Source organism: Plectropomus leopardus, chromosome 16 (genome assembly GCF_008729295.1).
Source record: "Plectropomus leopardus isolate mb chromosome 16, YSFRI_Pleo_2.0, whole genome shotgun sequence".
Lineage (NCBI taxonomy): Eukaryota > Metazoa > Chordata > Actinopteri > Perciformes > Serranidae > Plectropomus > Plectropomus leopardus.
Window position 1 is genome coordinate 14,880,139 of NC_056478.1, and position 22,191 is coordinate 14,902,329.

The following is a 22,191-nucleotide window of genomic DNA, read 5'->3' on the forward strand; positions in this document are numbered from 1 at the left end:
GCACACTGTCGAGAGATGTAGCAGCTGGAGGCTAGTGCACTGCACTCATTATGTTTGCATAATAATTCTCCTTCCCTTGTCTGCACAGTTCAAATCTCTTGACATGTTTGTAAACTAAACAAAACCAAATTCATAATCAAGTTCAAATTTTTCATGTGCCCTCTCTCTTACACACAACACATACATTTGTAATGTAGCTATATCCACAGGCCCAAACTGAATGAACCCTGTGGTCACATGAGGCACTTACAGGGCTTTCTGTTCTTTGCTCTAGTTATGTCTAACTAGTGAGGGGGAAGCCCTGGTGTACTGCAGCTAAAAGCCAAGCCCCAGCATGGAATGAATAATGAATACAGATTCCCCATCCAGTCTATCCGCATACTAGTTCAAAGGCATCCTGCTAGTCCATGCATGAAGCAACAAGACACACAGCTCTATGCTAATGGCCCTCAACTCCAGGGGCTGGACTGAGCTTACTGAGCCATGCAAATGTTCCTGTGCTGAGGATGAAGATGTCAGATGATGTGATGAGGAATCGCTCAAGAGTTTGTGGGGTGGGGGTGGCTAGGAAAACACTACATGTACTACTCTCAGGCACCAGCAGCATGTAACACAACCGCACATACATATACACACACAGACTCAGGAACTACTTGCAGCACAAGTCGTCCCAAGGGAAGCCTGGACGTTTATATTGATGCTGAGTGATGCTAACGACCTCGCCAGCACTACAGGGCCGCAACGAGAGCATCGGGTGAGGCTGCCACAAGAGATCACATATCAGTGGCAGCAACTCCGTACTACTTCTGTACCAGCCACTGTAGTCAGGCCTCAGGAATAATATAATGTACCATTATACTGTATATTTCTGACAGATTTATCCCTTTTATCTACTTTTCTTTCCTATATTTCACCCATAATGCTACAAAAAAAGAAAGAAAAAAAAGTCCGTAATCTCTGCAGGGACTATGAATGTGTGTGTGTTGCTATGTAAGTTACCAAAAGTGTACAGTCATTAAGCCATTTTCCTGATTAGACTGAAAACAAAAGCCCTGGTTATCAGCTAAGGAAGCAGCCCTCTGCCTGTGAGCCCATCAAAGAAAAAATGCTTTTCTCTGTAAAAGCAAGCAGCTCAGAGAGAGAGAGAGAAAAAACTCCCCACGGAAGGCACTGTATGTGTTTGAGGCCCTCTTTCTTTTGTTTTTTTTCTGATTTCATTCCCTGACTTTATCCCCTACCTTTGTTCTGTCTCTTTTGCTTTCACTCTGTAAGGATTTCCTCCAGCACTTGGTTCGTGATCCCTCAGCCCTCGTCTCTTTCTTATATCCCTCCTCTGCTCCCTTGTATGACTCTTTGCATTTAAATCCATCATAATGCTGGTTTCTCATAGCCTTTTCAACCAACATGAAACAGGTTCTGTTCGAGTTCGTGCACCTAATTTTGAAATGGTCAGAGTAATTGTTTTTCTGGCTTTTATTGCCTTTACTTGACAGGACAGTGTGAGCGTGAAAGTGGGAGAGAGAGAGAGAGGGTGACATGCAGCAAAGGCCGATGCAGCGAGAATACAACCTCTGTACATGGGCCGCCGTTCTACTGACTGAGCCACCGGACGCCCCGGTCAGAGCAGTTTAACCAAAAATAAATTGATACTGAACATGAACAGTAGCCACTTTTCCTTGACCTGCAGTGCGAACCATGACAACATGAGTGGGCTTGTCATATTCTACAGCGGAATTTCTCAAAAAAGGGGGTATGTATACCCCTGGGGGTACTGAGGGGTATCAGTAATGCATAATTCCTAAAATGATTGCATAACTACATTTGAGAAAGAAGCAGTTCAGGGCAACTACAATCAGGGTCCGAAATTCATACCCAACAAGCGCCAAATGCAGGTAGATTTTCCATTTGGAGAGTAAATCTCCAAAGACTATCCACCACACTGGAGGGTAAATGTTTTCACCAAAATGTAGGAGTGCACTGCTCTGCTGCTAACCTGCTCCTGTGCTGATTCTGTGCTGTCACATACATGTACGCCCAGAGTGCAGCGAAACCTGACCATCTAGAGTGCAACTACTTTTGCAGCACTGTTAACCGTACATCATCAACTGATCCGCTAAACCATCACTTGCCACCAGTCCACTGCTAGCATGGGTTGCACGAATATGCATATGAGGATAATGAAATCATCACATGGAGGTCCCGTAGTTTGAACCAAGCTGTCACCTGCCTCCTACATTGTCAGTGGCAGCAAAAAAGGCAACTTTTCATTTTTGCCAGTAAAAAATAGGCTTGGCCAGACACAGAAACTTGTCTTGGGTCTGGAGCCTAAAGGTAAACTGTTTGCACACTGCATTGCTATTATTAATGTCATACTCTCTGCTCTGGTCACTACAGCCTCACTGTCACCATCACGGGCTCACACACGCTCACACACTGCTTTCACTAGCTCTTTATCTCTTTCGCTACTAATACAATCAGACACCAAAGCTGAGATACCAAATTTAGTGATGGATCTAAACATTTGAAATTTACTATTTCAGTATTTTTTAGCTACACGCTTGTCGCTCAGCACATCAGATGATGATGGCACAGTTCTGTATCATACTCGTTTATGAAGACATTTTCTTCTCTATCAAAAATGCTTGGTGCTTTGTTAAAAATATTTTTCAAAGAGGTTACAGCGTTGAAAAAAAGTTTGAGAGCCACTGTTCTGCATGAAGAGAAGATAGGCATGGCTACAATGGAGACATCAAGTGAAAAACAACAGAAAAAAAGAGCAGCTGTCTCATTTATAGTAGGTCAATACTTGTTTTTAGGATACTAAAAACAACAAAACTATGATGACACAAAAAATAGGTATAGGTTAATGCATTCTGATGTCTTGCTGCTTCTGTTATTGTGTTGTTTATTATGCAACATTCTCCATCAACAATACAACCTTGATTACAATAGTTCTGCTCAAAACTGGTGGAAAGCAGGCTGGTTTGGTAGCTTGTGCCAAGGATTTATAAATCCTGAAGAGAGAGTTTAAGATCCAGAGCTTATTAAGAGCAAAAGGGTTATCAGTGTGACAAGAGTGCAGGAGTCCTATTGGGAACATCTCCCAGAATCTCACAACAGCCACCAAAGATATGGACTAACCAGCACCAGAGGGGCAGCAGTGAAATCCATGAGGACCTCAAAGACTTTCACAGGTCTGTGTTCACATCCTTTGAACTTTCTTTTTCAAGTCAAAAGGACCTCCAGTTCTGGCAGAAGAACTATTTGGGGGATCAGCTCTTCCTCTCCACAGCGGTGGAGTGTCTGGTTTAATTACAACGGAGCAAGTGTTCAGTGTCATGCATGGGTGGAGGCCTCTACCTCTGCCTCGCCTCTCAGACCCTGATAGGCCATCAGTGAACAGGAGAGGGCAGTTAGGAAACACTTGGCAGGACATCGGCCATTTGCAGCGAGAATAAGTGAGATTTTGGGTAGATCATTAATTCTATGATTCTTAGGGGGGTTATTGGTAAGTACAGCACAGCCCTCTTTCACACATGCAGTCTATTCAGGTGGCTACACAAAAGTGCCAAAACTGCAATTCATTGAACAGCTGCTTAAGGCTAGCTCCTGAAACCAGTTAGTTCCCACAGACCCCCATGTTAAAATGCCCAACTTTACAGCAGAAATAAACATGTCTACAGCCAGTTTTGGCCTCTATGGCTAATGCAAACACTAATGACAACTGTACGGGGGTACTTTTTTATATAACTCAACCATTTTATATAACTCAACCATTTTATATAACTAAACCATTAGGGCTTTAGGTTCCATATATTAAAGGGCTAGCTACTTTGAGTGACAGGCTGTATGCTGACAGTGTCCTCCGCCTCTCAGTCAGATCAACCCCTCGCTCCATCATAGCACCAGCCTTTCGCCCAAATATGGTCACTTCTGGCTCCAAAAAATAAGATTACAGCGGCCAAAATGCCAAACCTTTTCAAAACAGGAGTCCACAAACCAAGAGGTGATGTCACAGCTTCCTCAGTTATTTTTACAGTCTGTAGTCTATCCAAGAACATTTAAAGGAAAATGCCTGTACAGCTGTGTTGTGAAGAAAAGCTGTAACATTGAAGGGATAAGCATGTAAAGGGTTGCATCTGTCTGACGAAAAATGCCCTACACGAAGCAAGCAAATCAATGACCAATGCTTTACTGACTGACTTGATAACTAACAAATATTACAACTTCTTATGGCACCAGAGAGAAATAGCTCCTTGCCCACCATGCTCATAAAAAAAAGAACATCTTCCGCCTTGTACATGTACATCCAGCCTTGCCCCATCAACTTCTGTTGAATTTAAAAGCAGTTTGCATCCATACGTGTTGCATTAAGGCCCCATCTATTCCGGCATTGTCATGGCATGTGTGAAAAGACACAAGATGGAAATGTTCCTGAATGTATGAAAAGAGAAAATCACTCGCAGCGCCTGAGGGGTTGTCCCAATAATATGATGGGAACTGTGTGTGAAAGAGGCTTGTGTTTATCCATGTGTCTGTGAGCCGTCAAGTATCCTGGGAATTACATCCATGTTAAATGATTCAATACTTCACTAGCCATATGTACAGTCAATGTTAAGTGCCAGTGCAGGATGTAGCGTGCCCTTTTTAACCAGATGTTAAGAGGGTGAAAAATTGGAACTGCAGTAATGACAGAAGCTTCTTTAAAATCAAGCTACGACATCATATTTTATCAGATTCAATGACACAATGCCAGCTAAGGTAACTTAGAAGATTACAGGCACCAAACTGATTTAAATAATATTAGCAATTTGATTGTTTTACTCTCAAGAGGCACTGAATCTACTAGATACATAATCCACATCTAATGTTCTTTATTCTCAATGTTAAGCACCTTAACTGTAAAGTGTTTCTACAGAAGCAAATTTGAAGTATCCAATAACAAGAACTAAAAGCTATTAACTGACTAGTTAATAGCAATAATATTATGAGATGCTTCCTTTATAGCAGTTACATTAATTATGAGATGCTCCTGTACCCAATTATACCTAATGATACATACTGTTGAGTTTGAGTTGTATTACTCTACTAAAAAATGAAAGTTGAGTCTATTACCGCCATTATGTCTCCTCTAATTATTGAACACCAGGTTCATTAAGAAAACCTGCGGCCTCTCAAATCAGCATATTACTGTTTGCAGGGGAGACGGCGAAGGTTGTGGTTTCTTTTAAGTTGAAAGATAATTGCTTATCCTCATTATCGAGGTGAGTTAGTGAATGACGGTGGAAATGAAGACACTGACCTCATTAAAGTGTGCCACCTCCTCACAGTTCTCTGCCACACGGCTGTAGAAGGGCAGACCTGGAAGGTGAGGAGGAATTTAGAGGTTAGAAACAGATAAATGGTTCGAAATGTCACTTAAGTTTGATACAGCACACACAGAATGGGCAATTTAACAACAGAAGCAAAAGATATCTTGCTTGGTGTTTACTTTTATCTGCTTGTATTATGGCAGGTAGCAGGGGCAGGTAGGTTGTCAGTCACAGTATATTAAAAAAAATGGCAGCATTCAAAACCAGTAAAAAAAACAAAGACTACTGTAAACACTGAACGGGCCAAACTGGAACAGGTCCTGGGGCAGGCTAAAAAGAGACTCAATCTAACTACAAAATTACTACAAAAAGGGTAAAAAAAAAAACAATAAAAAGCACAGAGAGAAAATGACAACAAAGAAACACAAACTGCAAAGAGACTCAAAATAACTTCAAAGCGACACAACTACAAGGAGATGCAAAAAGGACCTCAATGACTACTAAAAGGGGCAAAACAACTACAAAGAGACTCAAAATAACTGCAAAGATACACAAAATGACCATAGAGACATTCATGACTACATAGAGATGCAAGGCAACTACGGAGACACTAAATGGCCATAGAAATACACAAAGCAACTGCAAAGAGACTCAAAATAACTTCAAATAGACAAAAAAGAGACATATAATTTCTATAAAGGGATGCAAACCAACTACAAAGTGACTCAAATTGGCCGCTAAGACACAAAACAACTACAAAGAGACGCAAACTGACAAAGAGACATATAAACGACTTCAAAAAGTCAACAAGCCCCACCGGGCCTTCACCTGCAAAATACCCCTCCAGGAGAAAGAGACTTAAAATGACCACAAAGAGACACAAAAAATACATAGAGATGCAAAGAGACTCACAATTACTACAAAAAGGGTCAAAACAACTGCAAAGAGACACAAAAGGCTTACAAAGACCCACAAAGCAACTACAAAGAGACTCAGAACAACCACTAAGAGACATTACACAAATAGAAAGACATTCAATACAATCACTAACAGACAGAAAATCACAGAGGCATTACAACTACAAAGAGTCGGAAAACAACATCAAAAAGCATGTAAACAATTAGAAAGTCTCTGTTTTGCTTTCATGTAGGAGAGGTGGTGGGGCCTTCTGCATGTCTGTGCCCTCGGGCTCATTGTTTCATAAATCCACCCATGGTAAAAACTGAAATGTGTCTGAAAGCTGTAGTAGAAATTGGATCAGCTTCTTTTAAACTGTATTAAAGTATTTCCACTTGATGATATTTTATACTTTTACTTTACTACATGTGATACACTCTGATTTTTTACTTAAGATTTGTCTCTTTTTTTCTGTTCTTTATTTGTCTTGTCTCTATTGTATCTGTTTTGCATGTAGGACAATCACTTGTTTTCTTTGGTTCATGGCTTATGTTTAAAATAGAAAAAGTAGTATTTTTTTAATGCAGGATTACTACATGAAATAGAGTACTTTTGAAGTGTAGTTTTGCTTCTTATACTAAAGTAAAGGATCAATTTGCCATGAGACATTGTCAACATTGCTGTCTCAAACCTGTTTACATCTGTCACATTAAAGACCAGTGAAAAGACAAAAGACAAACGAATGCCTTAAGTACCTGATAAATACACAAATGAGACAGGCTGTGTGGAGCCACAGGAGACAGAAAGGAAATGCATGGCTACAATATGACTCATTATGCGACGGAAGAAAAATAAACAGTGAGAAAACACTTCAGCTGAACAGAAACATAAAAGAAGTGAGATTTTTGCCAAGATTTTAGGCTTTCCACATGATTAAGTTTTCGTGAAAACAATATTGTCTTGGTGCAGTGTGTATTCAAGGTTATACACAGTGCAGAGAGCCATTCACTTTGCAGTAACCCGACTCACTCGTGTGTGCTACCGCCTGTAATCACCTGGCTGCTTTGTGTTGCTCGTGAATGGTGCTGGACTGCTGGGTGTATTCTGCTTTGTGCCAGTCGTTTGCTTTGTGTATCTGAGGCTTTGTGCAGGCGTTGATGTTTGTTCGGGTGCATGTGGACAGCTGACGTGTACAGACACATATTCATATGTATATATGTACTGTAAGTATACACACATGAACAGGGACCTTCAAATTGCAGTTTTTTTTTGGCAGTAATTAAAAATTTGAATAGAAATAAATAGTTTCTGCCTGGCTGTGATGCGTTATTATAATTTGTGCTGAAAGTTTCTTTTCACATATTCACCAAGCAAACTACCTTTAGAAAAAGACACATGAACATGCAAAAACAAAACTGAAAATATATTATGATTCTTCAAACCACATCTACACAATTTTACCATGACAACTTGCCAATTTTGACTGTAGTGAAACCATCTCTCATTTCCGTCACTACTCATTCTGAGGCTGCAACTAACACGAAGTTTCATTGTTGATTAATCTGTTGAACTCTCTCAATCAACTGATTTTGTTGATTTCTGATTTTTTGGTATATAAGAGGTCAGAAAATTGGGAAAAATGTTAATCAGTGTTTCCCAAAGACCAAAATGATGTCCTCAAATATCTTGTTTTGGAAATATTCAGTTAACTGGCATAAAGAAAAACAGAAAATATTCACATTTATGAAGCTGGAATTTTTTAGTTTTCTTAAAAATTACCCAAACTGGTTACCCAATTATCAGATTAGTTGGCGATTAATTTAACAGTTGACAACTAATCAATAAATTCCTACAGCTCAACTCTTAATAACCCTACAAAGCCCACATCCTTTAAAATCTTTTTTTTAATAAACACCAATCTAATGTCAGAGAGGGAACAAAACAATACTCCTCCTACATTATTCAAAACAGAGGCATCGCTGTCACACCAGTGTTTTCATCTAACGGAGACGTGGGTTTAGAAAAGTAGATCATGCGAGGCTTATGTAAGGTGCTCAGCACCAAACTAAAACAACATGCTGCTAATCAGGTTGCCTTTTGGCCTTGTTGGAAACAAAGAGAAACAGAGAGGCACTGAAAGAACCGACCTTTGGTGAAAGACAGAAAAGGAATGAAGATTATTATTTTCAAGCAGACAGATGGAGATGAAAAGAGTAAAAGGGAAGGGCGGAGAACACTATGAAAGATTTCAGCTTTTCCTCAGTTTCACCCGGCTCTACAGGGCGAAACAAAACAGAAACATTGAGAGCAGAATAGAAAAGTGGAAAGCATTTTGTTCATCTGCCTTAATGTTTGGGATGTAATCAGAGGCTCCCTGTATGCCTCAGAGCAGCTCATCTTTGTTGTTCCATACTGGGATTTTATTTTGTCTTCTTCCATGACCAGTTTTTGAGCTGAGCAGGAGAAGATGTATGTCCTAAATAGGCATCACAATTCACATTAAACACACAGTAAATTTCGGCTCCAGCAAAAGACATAAAGAAACGAGTTTTAGTGTGCTGCGGGGACGGAGAGGAATACAAATGATGTGTAGGAAACATTAAATTAAACAAAGTTCTGTTTCTGCTAGAAAATATTGAAGACTTAGAGTTAGAAAGACCACAAACAAAGTCCTCAAGCAGCAGCATGGATGTGAAGTTGTTTGACAAGCGCACTGTAAAACCTGACAAGTTGGTCTTACTTAAAATAATCTTGGAAACCGATTGCATTTAAAAGTAAATATAACTATTGATCACAATTTATGTTCATTTTATAACTAATTGTTAAGTTTACTTAAAATTTAGCTATATTTACTTAATTTTGTGAAGTTGTTGCAACTTAAAAATGACAATTGAAATTACCTTATTCTTTCTAAGTGTTAGCAACTTCAGTAAACCAAGTTAGTCTGACTTAACTTGATAAAGATTATTTTGGCAATAATGAAGTATAGAGATCTGCCTGTTCTGTTTTGTCAACATGTTTAGGAAAATACAAATATGACTAGTTTGCAGCCACTAGAATAAAGATATATAGCAAAGCATCCTGGTTTAATGAAGTCACTAAAACTTTGAAAGACTGATTTAATTAAACTTGTCCTTAACTTGCATCAGCTACACAATATTAAGTAAACATGACTACATTTTAAGTACACTTTCCAATTAGATATAAAGTAAACATACATTAAGATTAATTGTTATATTTACTTAAATTTTCCTTCTAGTTTCCTAGATTTTTTGAAAGTAAAATCAGACTTACAGTGTGGTAAGCGACAGAGAAGAAGGGAGATGGGCTGAAACAAGCAAGCTGTAGTGTGAAATAAGTCTTTGAAGTGAAAATAATGCTTTAAATCATAAGTTAACGCTACTCTACAGCGTGCAATACTGCAGGCTACTAAGCAGAGGCCCAGCCTATAAGCAACAAGAGCTGTAGTGTCAGTCTTTGATAAAGCCATGAGCTACAGATAACAGCAGGGATTCATCAAAGACGTGTCACAAAATCAATTAAGTTTTGATGCCTCCCCTTTGAAGAAGACTTCATCGCCCTTGGTAGATAATAATGAACCAGTCTGAGTCTGACTGGACAGGGAACTCTACAGTCTTCGTTATTGCTTTATTTTTTAGATGATACATCCTGAATACTATCGAATGCACTGATTTATGGCTTTTATTTTCTCAAAATATTTTAGATGTTTGATTCTGGATTTTGTGTTTTTGGTCTCTTTCCCCATCAGACATACCATCATCCCAACTAGCGGCTCGAAGGGTCATATATAGTTTGATATGTTCAGGAGGGGCTGGGGCTTCCTGACAAACCTCTTCCTCTCAAGACGGGAAGTTGTTTGAGCTGAAAGCACTCAGGAAGCGCTGCTGACAGTTTTTAAGGAAAAGCATGACTCAAAAACCCACAACAATCAAAGAGACTGAGGCTGCAGCAAGACTGACACAAATACTGCGAGTAGAAGAAGAATCATCACATAATATCTATCAGTTGGAATTTGGGCAGTAGTGATAAAAATATGGGTTATTATATCTTCAATAAATAGCTTACTTTAAATGCAATTGAGAGACGAGGAGAAAGACAGATAGAGGGAGAAGAAATGCTAAACAGTTTGTTTTCAGTGTGTGAAAAGGGTAATAAAATATCCCATTTAAAATTCTTTTCATCTGTGGCAAAGTAACTGCTAAGGAAGACATAAGCCTCCATTGGCCCTTAAATTGGAAAATAATAGATTTTCTTAGTGACTAGCAAAATACTTCCAATCAATCCAAAACAGTATTTTTTTTAATTAAATTTGTAATATGGTGAGCGCGGTGGTGATTCAGTCAGTGTACAATAGGTTTGATCCCAACTCGCATCTATTGTTGCACCACTCTCCCTCGCCCACCTTTCCTGTGACTCTCTACTCTGTTATCTAATGACCCATAAATATCAAAATGAATGACAAACTTTGCATTTGACCCCTCAGATGAAATGATTTCTCTTTCCTTTTTTAATTATATCTCATGTCTCTCAACTAAATATCATGCCAAACAACGAAACACTCAAAATGACTAGAAATATGCTTTAACGTGATAAATGCCACTTGAAAGAAAGAGCATGTGTGACGTTATATGAGATGAAATCGTGGATGGATTACTGAACGGGCCTACCAACTACAGACCCAAAGGACTTAAGTGTCATTTTTATTACCAAAAAGAGACATTTAATGACTAAAAGAGACACAAAGAGAAAAAAGAAAAAGAAAAAAGAGACAAATTGACGACAAAGAAATAACAGACACAAAATTACCACAAAGAGATGGAAAATGGCTACAGAGACACAAACAAACTTAAATTAATTGTAAAGAGACACAACATGATTGCAATGACTACAAAAAAGATATACAAATATGATTGCAGCTTAAGGCAAATTCAATTTAAGACTTTTTTTTATGCCTCTCTGGATGAAATTTAAGACCGATTTTACAGTAACCTAAACCTTAATTTGAAAAACACAAACAAAAAAAAAGTTTGGTAGTTAAAAAAAAAGTTAGAAACACTTTTGCCCAAAGATTAATTGTAACATGAAAACTGAAGTTTTTGGTCAAGGGAAAAAGTCAAATCCGGTTAGAACTGGGAAAAATCTCACATTTATTAGTGATTTATTACTGAATTGGTATGCCTCACTCTGTATATGGGATTATTCCACCGCATTAATTCCCATCATGAAGAGTTCAAGAAGAGGAATTCAGTATGTTATTTTAAAATATAAACGTTACCAAATATTTTATGATTTTACAATGCAACGTCAGAAAAAAGCAATTCATAACATCCTACTTGACTCCAATGACTCTATCTTGTAGATTTTTGAAAGACTGATTTAAGCAATTTTAACACCAGTTAAGGCCTAATTTTTAGATGAATGAATTCAATGCATTTTAGGACTTTTTCAGAATCCACGGGGACTCTGAAAGAGCAGCTACAAAGCGACTCAAACTACAATTAGATGCTGCTACAGACACAAAATGACAACAAACACACACAAAACCAGAGTGATGCTTAAAAACTACAAAGAGAAGCAAAACCACAACGAAATGAGGCTAAAAGACGTTAAAGTTACTGTAGTTACCGCACAACACCTGCCGAGTGTTAGCCCCAGTTTGTGCTCTCGTGTGTTTTAGCTAGCATACCTTCGGCTAACATTAATCATCAGTGTCTCAAAATAAATTGGCGATGTTTGAAATATTAAAACGTCGTTTGAAAAACACATACCATTGTCCTGAAGCTGTTTCCAGAGTGCCAAAGCCTGACCATGAAAAATATTCCGTGTTTTTGACCTGTTTCCGAACTGAGACGCTGTTTCCCTAATCAAAACAAACATAGAGGTCCGCTTGCAAATGTCATCTGAAAGTGTGGAAATTGGGAAACTTATCTTGGGCTAAAAATCCTCATTTATGATACAGAGATATTTGCATTTTTCTTGTATATTTGTATAATATCTGTGGGTGATTTTAGGAGTCTCCTGTGACTGTTAAAATCCCCTCTGAGCAGCGAGCGACCCTGTGAATTTTTGAACTTCCGCCGGTTCATAGTCACAGTTACCCGGATGTAGCTACTTAGTTAGTTATGCTAATAAACAAACAAACAAACAGCCAAAGTTAGCAGCTAACGTTAGCCAGCTAGCTGCTGAACATAATGGAGCATTAAGGAGCAAAAAAGTTGGTTAGTTAAAGACCAAAAACAGCTGAAAAGAGATTGCTGTGACTTACATTCACCAGGGGGGCACAAACATGTACTGAAATAAATTCTTATGTTGATCTTAACTGTTTTATTTCTTTCAAAAACATGGGGGGAAAGACAAGCAGCTGTTTAACAAGAAAAGTCCCACAAAATGCAAGAAATTTGTAAAAGGTAAATATTCTTTTTTTTTTTTTTTAATGAGAAAGAGGATTATTAGATTTTTTTTAAAGGGGAAAAATGTTATAATTATTATTATTAAATCATAATTATACATTCAAAAATTATGTAACAGAAAGGATGTGTAAAAAAGATATATTTTATTTTTTTTATAATTATTTTTTATTTTATTTTTTCCATGTCCGTTTTCTTGTTTTTTTCCTAAATCAGGTTTCAAAAAGTTAAGTCAGAAGATGTTTATAGTGGGCAAGTATCTGCAAACCTTTCATGGTAACTACTGTTTACAAATGTTGCAGACCTTTTCTTTTTTATTGATGCCATGTTTCACCTGTCCTGCAACTAAAATAAGATTACCTGGGCCCCTTTTCTTTTTTTTGTGTGTGTGTGTCATATGCAACATTTGACATAGGTGAATGTCTTGAACTGGGCAAGATTTGAATTAGCACTGAATAATTAAGACACCGTAGGGCAGAAATTGGGATATTAAAAAGGCGCACACACACACACACACACACACACACACACACACACACACACACACACACACACACACTGCTGCTTAACCCAACAACTTAGCAAACAGATGAATTGCAGCTACTGTGTCGACAGTTGGCCCCTGGGGTGGAAGAACAGACGATCTAATCCTTGACTTGGATGACACGGTTCATGTAAAATCAAGACCCTGGTGAATTCACTGCAGCACAGAGCACAACACTGAAAGCCATCCTCTCTCCAGTGCGCACACACACACACACACACACACACACACACTCACAGAACAGTGGAGAGAGGAAGAAGGGGTGTATCATCCTACACAGTACTGATGCTGACAGGAGGAGTCTAATCAGAGATCAGCTGGGAGTGAACACCTGACATCTGTCAGCAAGCGGACTGATCGCTGTCCAAGGTGCTGAAACACACACACTTCTCCTTTTTCTGTTCCTCTCTCAAACCCACATGCAAAAAAAAGGTGAGGATGAATGAATTCACTAAACTCCCTTCAAAGGTCCCTCCAATCCTAGAGTGATTCCTCTTTGAACCCCAGGAGAGACACAGCATGTCAGGTGTTAGGATAATGACTCTGCAGGAGCTATAAAACGCCCAAGGACTAGTGGATTGGCAATTATCCCAAAGGTATGATAAAAAAGAGCCTTTCCATCAATATCTTTAGGAATCAATGCCACCAGCTTCTAACCTACTGCCCTCTTATTGCTTTATGAGTAAAGTGACCCATCAAGTATGGGTGCGCAGTTAATCGAAACACTAGTGATATCACAATATGCCTAAGTGCAAAATCCAAATCACAGGAGCAGCAATTTTTTGGCAAAGGTAAAATGTGTCACAACATGCCATTATAATGAAGCATTGTGGTTCTACAGAAGTGCCCCAGTTTACAAATCATATTCCAGACCTGAGGGAAGATGCTTGTTTTGTACACACTTCAGAAAAAGTCATGTCATCATCATTTTTAAATATATTTTTTAAGTGAAAAGGAAGTGCAAAAATTAAAATTCCTACTAAAATTGTGACTAATATTGAAATCAAAATATGCCAGTTTCTTTTTTTATGTATCTATTTTTTCTATTTATTTTTGTCTATTGTGCAGCCCTACCATCAAATAAAAGCAGTAATGAGAAATCACTATAGTCTCACTATTCCCAGGGATATACAGGCAGTTATATATTGGTTTTTCATTTTGTGGCTATGAATTATTAATATTCTAATTATTTATATTCAAGCTAAGAGAAGTCTCTCTCCTGACAGCTGCAAAAAAAAAAAAACAAAAAAAAAACCTGAATATAACAATTTAATAGCAGATTTGCTTCTGCGCCACTGCAGAAGCAAATCCCCAAAATATGGGAAGGCATTGGAACCTGCAAGTGGGTTTGACAATCATGTTTTATTTAAAAAACTCTCCAATGTCACACCAATAACTGTGAAATATGGTTATTAATGACAGAGGGAGGGTCATGCATTTTCCTCAATCACTCAGGGAGGCTCTAGGAAAAATAATTGTTTCTCCAGGGTGGGGTTGCAACAGTATGGGACTTCCATGGTACTACAACCATCTCATAAATTAATGCAGTTCCTCAGTATCACAGTACAGTAGAAATATTATTATTCTTATCATTAAAAGAATTAATACAGAGGGTGTTTTTTGGGGCTGAAAAAAACCTGATTATTCCTGCAGTTGAAACCTGAAACAATTTTATTTAATGGAAGTTTAAACTTTACAATACTAAAATAAAGGGGAGATTCTCCATCCAGCTGCCTTTTATTTCAATAACTATGATACACTGTAACAAATTACCGTAAAATGTGGCCAGATTCTAACAGTAGTGTATACTTTTACAAAATACAGTAAAAAACAGTACATTTTTATGCTTTTTGACTAAAGAATACTGTAATAAACAGTAATGGACTGTTAAATTAATTTCATGGTTGTGACACTGAAAAATAACAATAGGATGCTGCCAACTACAGCAGCCAGTTGTTTGCTGTAATTTTACAAGAAATATGGTAAAGTGTAGGCAAATGTTCATAGTATGATAATAAATACATTTTCATACCAGTGATATACCTCTAAACAGGTATGGCTGCAACTCTACTCTGAGAAGGGTCATGACATTAAAAAAACATCAAGTAGCACACCAGCGACCCCCTACTCAGATAAATAAAGCACAGTCCCTATGGTTCTGTTTTTACTGTCTTTCTCTTTGTTATGTGAAGAATGTTAGTTCAGTTTCCATCTTTGGATGAAAGGCGCATTAGAGGAGCGCGTCTCCGGTGTCCACAGATCCAGGAGGGGTTCCCCAACTTTTGCCGCAGCTGGGACCGCCGATAATCACCCATCACGTCGTCTAACGTAAATCAAATCAGGGCACCGCACACGGGGTGATTCCCGACTAACAGGCTACAACACAGACACGTTGTCCTACCTCTGAATGTAACTTTGGCGATCCTGTCACCTCTCCCCCGGAGGTGAGCGACCGTCTTCAGGTGGACCATTAGAGACATCATTAGTCCACACTGGTCAGGGGAGTAATGTTACTCCGACACTGGGGAAACTTGGTTTGGTGCAATCTGGTCTTTAGTTGAGCCTCTCCTCGCGTCTGGACACAAAAATCGTTTTCCATACGGGCAGCATGCAAAATATTTTTTGTTTTGCTTTATGTAACAGGAACAAAAATTGTGAATTAATTATAAGCTCCAGTTAACATTTCCTCCTCCTCCTCGCTCCGCGGCTGCTGGCTCTGTCGCGCATCTCCTCTGGCTCTGGGTTTTACTCTCTGCTCGTGCAGGAAGGGCGGGGGGTGTTTCAGCCTCAGCGTGGGGATGGTGGATGCTCTAATTGTAAAAGATCAGCACAGCTCTGGGATTTGAGGAAAATTCACTGTTTCCTTTTTTCCAGGGAGTTAATAATCTTATACCCTGTATCTATATTAACACAGGCTATTACATTCCTTGTCTTCACTATGGACTGCCTGTTTAGTCAAAAAGAAGAGCTAAACATCAAGAAATTTTCCATGTATTCATAACGGATAGACTATTCGAACAAGTCACAGTTTGTTAATTTATCTCTAAAGTATGGCTTTAAATGTTGTATTTACTACATATATAGTTTGAATAACCTTTTTACGCATGATGTACCCCACGGTATATCTCATTTAACACTTTTTTCTCCATGACCTTAAAGGGGCAGTCTGTTAAATGTAGGGGGAGTTAGTGGCATCCAGCGGTGACAATTTCAAATTTCAACCAGCCGAAACTTCTCCTGGTTTGAATTCCTTCAGTGTTCATTGTTCAGGAGGTTTTTACAGAGAGCTGAATTATCCGCAGAGGTCTCTTGCTCTCCAAAATAAACTGAGGAGGTGGGTTAAACTGGTAAAAATAATAGATAAAACAGTTTCACATTAAATGTTAGTGTTTTTGAAAAGCTGCTTAGTGAGGATGCACAGTGATAACAGTACATCACCGGTATCTGAGATCAGATAATCCCTGGTTTTGGCGCTTATCAGGATTGCCTAAAGGAGAGCATCATCCAAGCCCATTAAAGTGAGGAATTTTAGTTTTGTTTAAAAATTGTAACCTAAGATAAAGCAGTTTTATTGTTTTGCCCACTGAGTGTGTCAATTTCGAGAAGCATTGCCTTTTATATCTGCATCTGCCATGAGAGGGCTATCAAAATAAGAATAGGTGTAATATATTAATTTCACTACAGGACAAACATGATGTTCTCTGCAATTAGGTGGAAAATCAAATTTTCATATATCTTTATCACCATTTGCCAAAATGAGTCAGAAAATTCAGCAAAAATGTAATATTGTGCATTCCTATGGCATGTTGCAGACGGGCCATTAGCCTAGCACTTGAAATGTGTGCTCACCTATTTTCCATAATAACTTCATGCATGCTCACTTCATTTTTGATCCAGATGTTCAGTTTTTTTCCATGAGCCAAAGTATCCGCAGAAGTCTCCTCCTCTCCAAAACAAAAGGACCTGGGGATTAAAACCTATGTAAACACAGAATAAAATAGTTTCATGTTAAAGAATCTGTGTTTTTCTAGTGTTTTGGGGGCTGCTAACTACCTTGGCCGACACAAAAATGCAAAACCGTGAATGGCCGTTTCCAGAGCCACTGTTTAGTTTTACCATTCTGGGCTACTTGTAGCGACACATGGCAGTCTCAGTAGATGAGAATCCAATCTCTATGTAGATATCAAAGCTTCTACAAAGGTTACAAAAACACAACTATTCATATTTTCAAGTGATTAAACATCAAAGAAAACATACTATTATACTCCATTTCCGCCTATATATGTATCCCCCTAAATCCTACACACTGGACCTTTAAGAGAGGTTTCTGAAATTAATGGTATTGTAGGATTAATCTTATTCTCAAGGGCAGGTGCTGAGTAGCCTAAAATACAGTTGCCAGGCAACCCCCCCCCCCCCCCCCTTACTATGGATGACTTAAGGTCAGGGGTCAAATGAGCTTTGCCAGTTGGTCTCTGTCTGACCCTGGGCAGTCGTCCTTCTCTGTTCAACCAAAACCGCGTTTCACCTGCTGGCTGTCATCCATGTATCTGTTACAGGAAAAGACCAGCAGGTCGGCAGCTGTGCCAAGAGTTTTCAAAACAGAGTCCAGGTACGTGCCAGGGTCCAGGAAAAAAAGAAGAATAACTCACTGGTTCACCAGATGTTGGTACAATACGACCCTTCCAGATCACTAATGCATGGGCATTTTTGGTTTCATGTGTGGGAGTACTCAACATAAAAATTTAGAGAACATCTGGCCAAGCTAACCATGTGCGCAGTGATACTGAATTTCCCTGAGATATATCTTGTAGATTGAATTGTTACCTTAAAAGAAAAAAGAAATAAACTATTTATTTGGAGCCTGCAGCATGCAGACCTGCTTTGTGACCTGCAGTGTGAATCATCACATCTGAGAAGAACAAACTAAACTCTGCTGGGAGTTTATTCAGAAAAGCCTCCATTAGGAGTACCACGTTGCACTGATGGCAGCAGGGACCCCTCTGACAGAACTGTGATGTTTCCCAGCAGGCACAGGGACACAGACAAACAGCACAGCTTATTGGTCCTGCCAAGATATGGAAGATAGGACTCAATCCAAAATACATATACTGTGTGACAATGTACTGTAGTCTGACTCTTTGACAAGTGTATTCAGATACTGCGACACTGTGGTTTCTATTATTCTTGCCCGTCCTCAGGGACAAAATTACAGAAAATAACAGAACTGTGTGTATTACAATACGGTTCCACAGTACAAATTACATTCCCCAAAAGATCCCAGAGTTGAATCAACATCTCTCTAAAATAGTTTCAAAAACTGAACGATTTCTTGCAGGACTGTTAAATTAGTTGCATGTGCCCAAGGGCAGGCTGAGGGTGCTCGAGCACCAATCCCTTTCTCCCTTTATGTATTAACTGCCCTCTTGATAAGGCGTATGTTATTTTTCGTTTTTTTTTTTTTTGTGAAGGCCTGCCTGTGGTCCTTATCAGGGGGAAAACTGAACAATTCAGGATAAATTTAGCTATGAATAAAATGACACTGTCAAGCCAGCCGCTGCTTGAAATTCGATGCTCGTCTTGTCTTGCTGTTACAGCACGGGGGCTTTAAGCGGCAAAAAAGATGGAGGAAGACCCATATTTCAGCACTAATTTCTAATATTCAATATACTAAGTGATATAACATTAGTTATTCTAAGTTATTCTACTTTTATTTTTTCCTTTATTTGAAAATTCTGCAAAGTTAAACATTTATATTTGACCTCTCATGAAAACCTTTTACACATTAGCTTAAACATCCAAAGGTTTCCTTTTTGAATGACCCTGACTACTACTATACAAATGTCCATACAGTTTTATTGTACTGTTTTTTTTTTTTAGAAATCACTTAAAAGGAAAGCCAGATTAAATTACATTGTGACATATTTCCTCATATTCGAACTATCATTTGAAATAATAAATAATGAAAGGTTGTGTGACATTTTTAAAGGATTCTTGTTCAGAATGACTATGTCAATTTTAATGTGATTTTACAGTACAGTTTTTAAAAAATTTAAAGGGGAAGTAAAAAAAAGTAGTCCCTTCTAATATCATAGGGTGTGGGTCGATGATATAGCATGATGCGATTTCTTCATGCGTTGCGATAACTCAGCAGGTTTTGTAGTAAACAAAGTGTCACCTACAAGCTAGTTTAGGCAGTCAACTCAAGCTGCACTGATTCATACACACACTTTATACATCACCCTCCATATGTCATCTTCAAAACAAACCCTCCCAGTCTGGCGATCTATTTAAGTTGCAGAAATCTGCCATCTCTTCTTCTGCCTTGTCAGTGCCACTGCTGCCCGGCTGCCCGCTCCCTCAGCCCCACCTCCACCCCAGCATCCACCCACAGGCTCCAGCTAGTTGAGAAAATATTTAATCATCACTCACCAATATCTCATATCTGTGGGGAGTGATGAGCCCGGAGTCTGGACGCCAAACTCTAACTATGTTCTGCTGCTGAAGTCAAGGTTTCAAATGTGAGTCATCTTACTGGGATTTAACTGGTCTATGGTGTTGTAGAGTATTATGACAATTTTAATTTTGAGCACCTGCCCTTCTAAAGGTCTGCACAGACGTGGACTACGTTCGTTTTAGCTAGGTGTACCTATTAAACTGGCAGCTGAGTTTACATATAAAAGAGTTTGGGACCAGTTTTCCCGCAGAGCTTGTTGTTTCTGTTTACTGAACCACCCTATTTTTAGTTGCTGTCTCTGAGACAGCTAATTAGATGGGTTTGTTTTTTCTTTTCCTCGACTCTCAGAATATAACGGAAACATAAAGACAAAGGGGGAATGAGGGAGCTGGTTCAGTAATTCATCATCTCTGTATATGAGATATCCCAAAGGAATACCATCAGCAGACATGGTAGCAGTGGTGGAAGAAGTATTCAGATCCTTTACTTAAATAAAAGTACTAACACTACCCTGTGAAAATACTCTATTACAAGTAAAAGCCCTGTATTGAAAATGGTACTTATATAATATATATTATATTATAATCACCCAATGCATAGCAATCTTCCAAAAAAAGGGCACAACTAAAAAAAAAAAACAGAAAGTATTTAAAAATATATAAACAAACAGAAAAAACATAAACATCCCTAATATTTTCTGGGGTACAAAACACCCCCAAAACCTAAAAATATTTTTATAAAAGAAAAAAAATCAATTAAATATTGCATAGAAAAAACACAAAAAACTTATAAAATATTTAAAAATACAAAAACACCCCAAAAGTACCTAAAAAAGAAGAATATGAAAATAGCAAAAGTAGCATGAAAATAAATACTCAAGTAAAGTACAAGTACCTTGAATTCATACTGAAGTACAGCACTTGGGTAAATATACTTAGTTACATTCCACCACTGTATGAGAGTGTGCATGTATGTTTATATAAACATTATTAGATCAACAAAAAAATAAACTGCTGATATCACTGGGACAATCCATTCATAAGCTCAGCTGGACACACAGTCCCACTTAATACAGTATATCAACAGAGATGAGCTATTTCATCACAAGCTTCCTGTCACCTCTCACTCGGAGGAATTATGACAGGATTTGACATAAATAACCTCAGGCATGCGAGTAACAAGATGCGACACCTTGTACTTATAGTATATTGTGGTGGCTGAAGAGTGTGAGTGTAAGTTTGTGTGTGTGTGTGTGTGTGTGTGTGTGTGTGTGTGTGTGTGTGTGTGTGTGTGTGTGCATTTGCAAACTTGCAGAGAGTGAGTGAAAGAGACAATTATCTGCTTCGATAAGATTATTTTTAAATGTAGTTTAAAAAAACTATTCTGTTTTGTGCTGAGTCATGCACTATTGCAACATGCTGCAGTAGTGTCTGTGTGTCTGTGTGTGTGTGTGTGTGTGTGTGTGTGTGTGTGTGAGAGAGAGAAAGAGAGCGAGAGAGAAAGTGAGAAAGAGGTTATAAGAGACTCAGTCTGCACCAGTAATGAGTTTATGATGTTTTGGTTTTGAGGGCAGAGGCAACATAAAAAAGACAAACTACAATTACTTCACTGGCCCCTGGAGGCCACAAAGATGACCGCTGACACATGTATTGATTTTGTGCATTTATGGCCCCTTTTTTTTAGTGACAAATGGAGAAAACAGCCCAAGGAGTCTGAGTTGTCCACACACTTTGTAACAGAGCAGCTGCCGTGTGGTTAAAAGCTGTTTACTATATTTAAGCCCTGATTTTCCATCTGACCTGCTCAGACTCGGGCTTTAGAGCCAATCATGAATTCATCCATGAGTATGTGAAGGTTGAAATCCTTTTCGAGGTGTAAATAAAGGCTCTGGCCAACAGAGGGAGATGTTAGTCTAGAGTTAAACCATAAAGACAAGTGAATAAAGCCATCTTTTGTGTCTTGATGTTGATAGATTAGCACTCAGAGACAGACAGACCATTACATAGGAAAAGACGATTGCGTGCAGTAACATACTCACTCCAGTTATTTCAATATGATTAGGAATTACTGATACATTGACCCCTGATCTGTGAAGATACTCTCTGATAGGCCATCAGATTCAGTAATTATCTCTTAGATAGCTGCTGCTCTGGTATGCCATTTGCTGTTAGAACAGTAAAGGTCAAAAAGTTTTACAGCAGAGTCCAGATGAGCTCTCACATTTAAAAAGTTCTGCAAAGGCAACCAATGAGGCGGCAAATTCTCCAACTCTGGTGTGATAACCACAGGAAACTTATGGCTGAGGAGGAAGCAACAGTGTTTCCTAGACATTTCAATTTAAATTTCTATAGCATTTAATCAACACCACTTTACAGAATTATAATGGGCATTAATGCATGAACTGTCACAAATGTTTGTCTTTAACGTTGTATCCATCATCTACGCAACGTATATAATAAAGATAAATTCACTATTTAGACCATAAAGATAAAGATTTAGAATAGTGTATTATATGATAGCTACCATGAGGTGATGAGGGTAAAAGGATGAATA

The 22,191-nt window shown here is 38.5% G+C and overlaps 1 protein-coding gene across 1 annotated transcript in view; it reads right to left on the reverse strand.

Annotated features, from left to right (window-relative positions):
* The window catches only part of otofa (otoferlin a), a 106,656-nt gene extending 90,992 nt beyond the window's left edge, over window positions 1–15,664 (reverse strand). The window contains exons 1-2 of the mRNA XM_042503597.1: window positions 15,583–15,664; window positions 5,303–5,361 (exon numbers count right to left, since the gene is read on the reverse strand). Of these exons, the coding sequence (XP_042359531.1) occupies window positions 5,303–5,361; window positions 15,583–15,664 (141 nt within the window). The remainder of the gene's footprint in view (window positions 1–5,302; window positions 5,362–15,582) is intronic.
* Window positions 15,665–22,191: the final 6,527 nt, after the last annotated feature.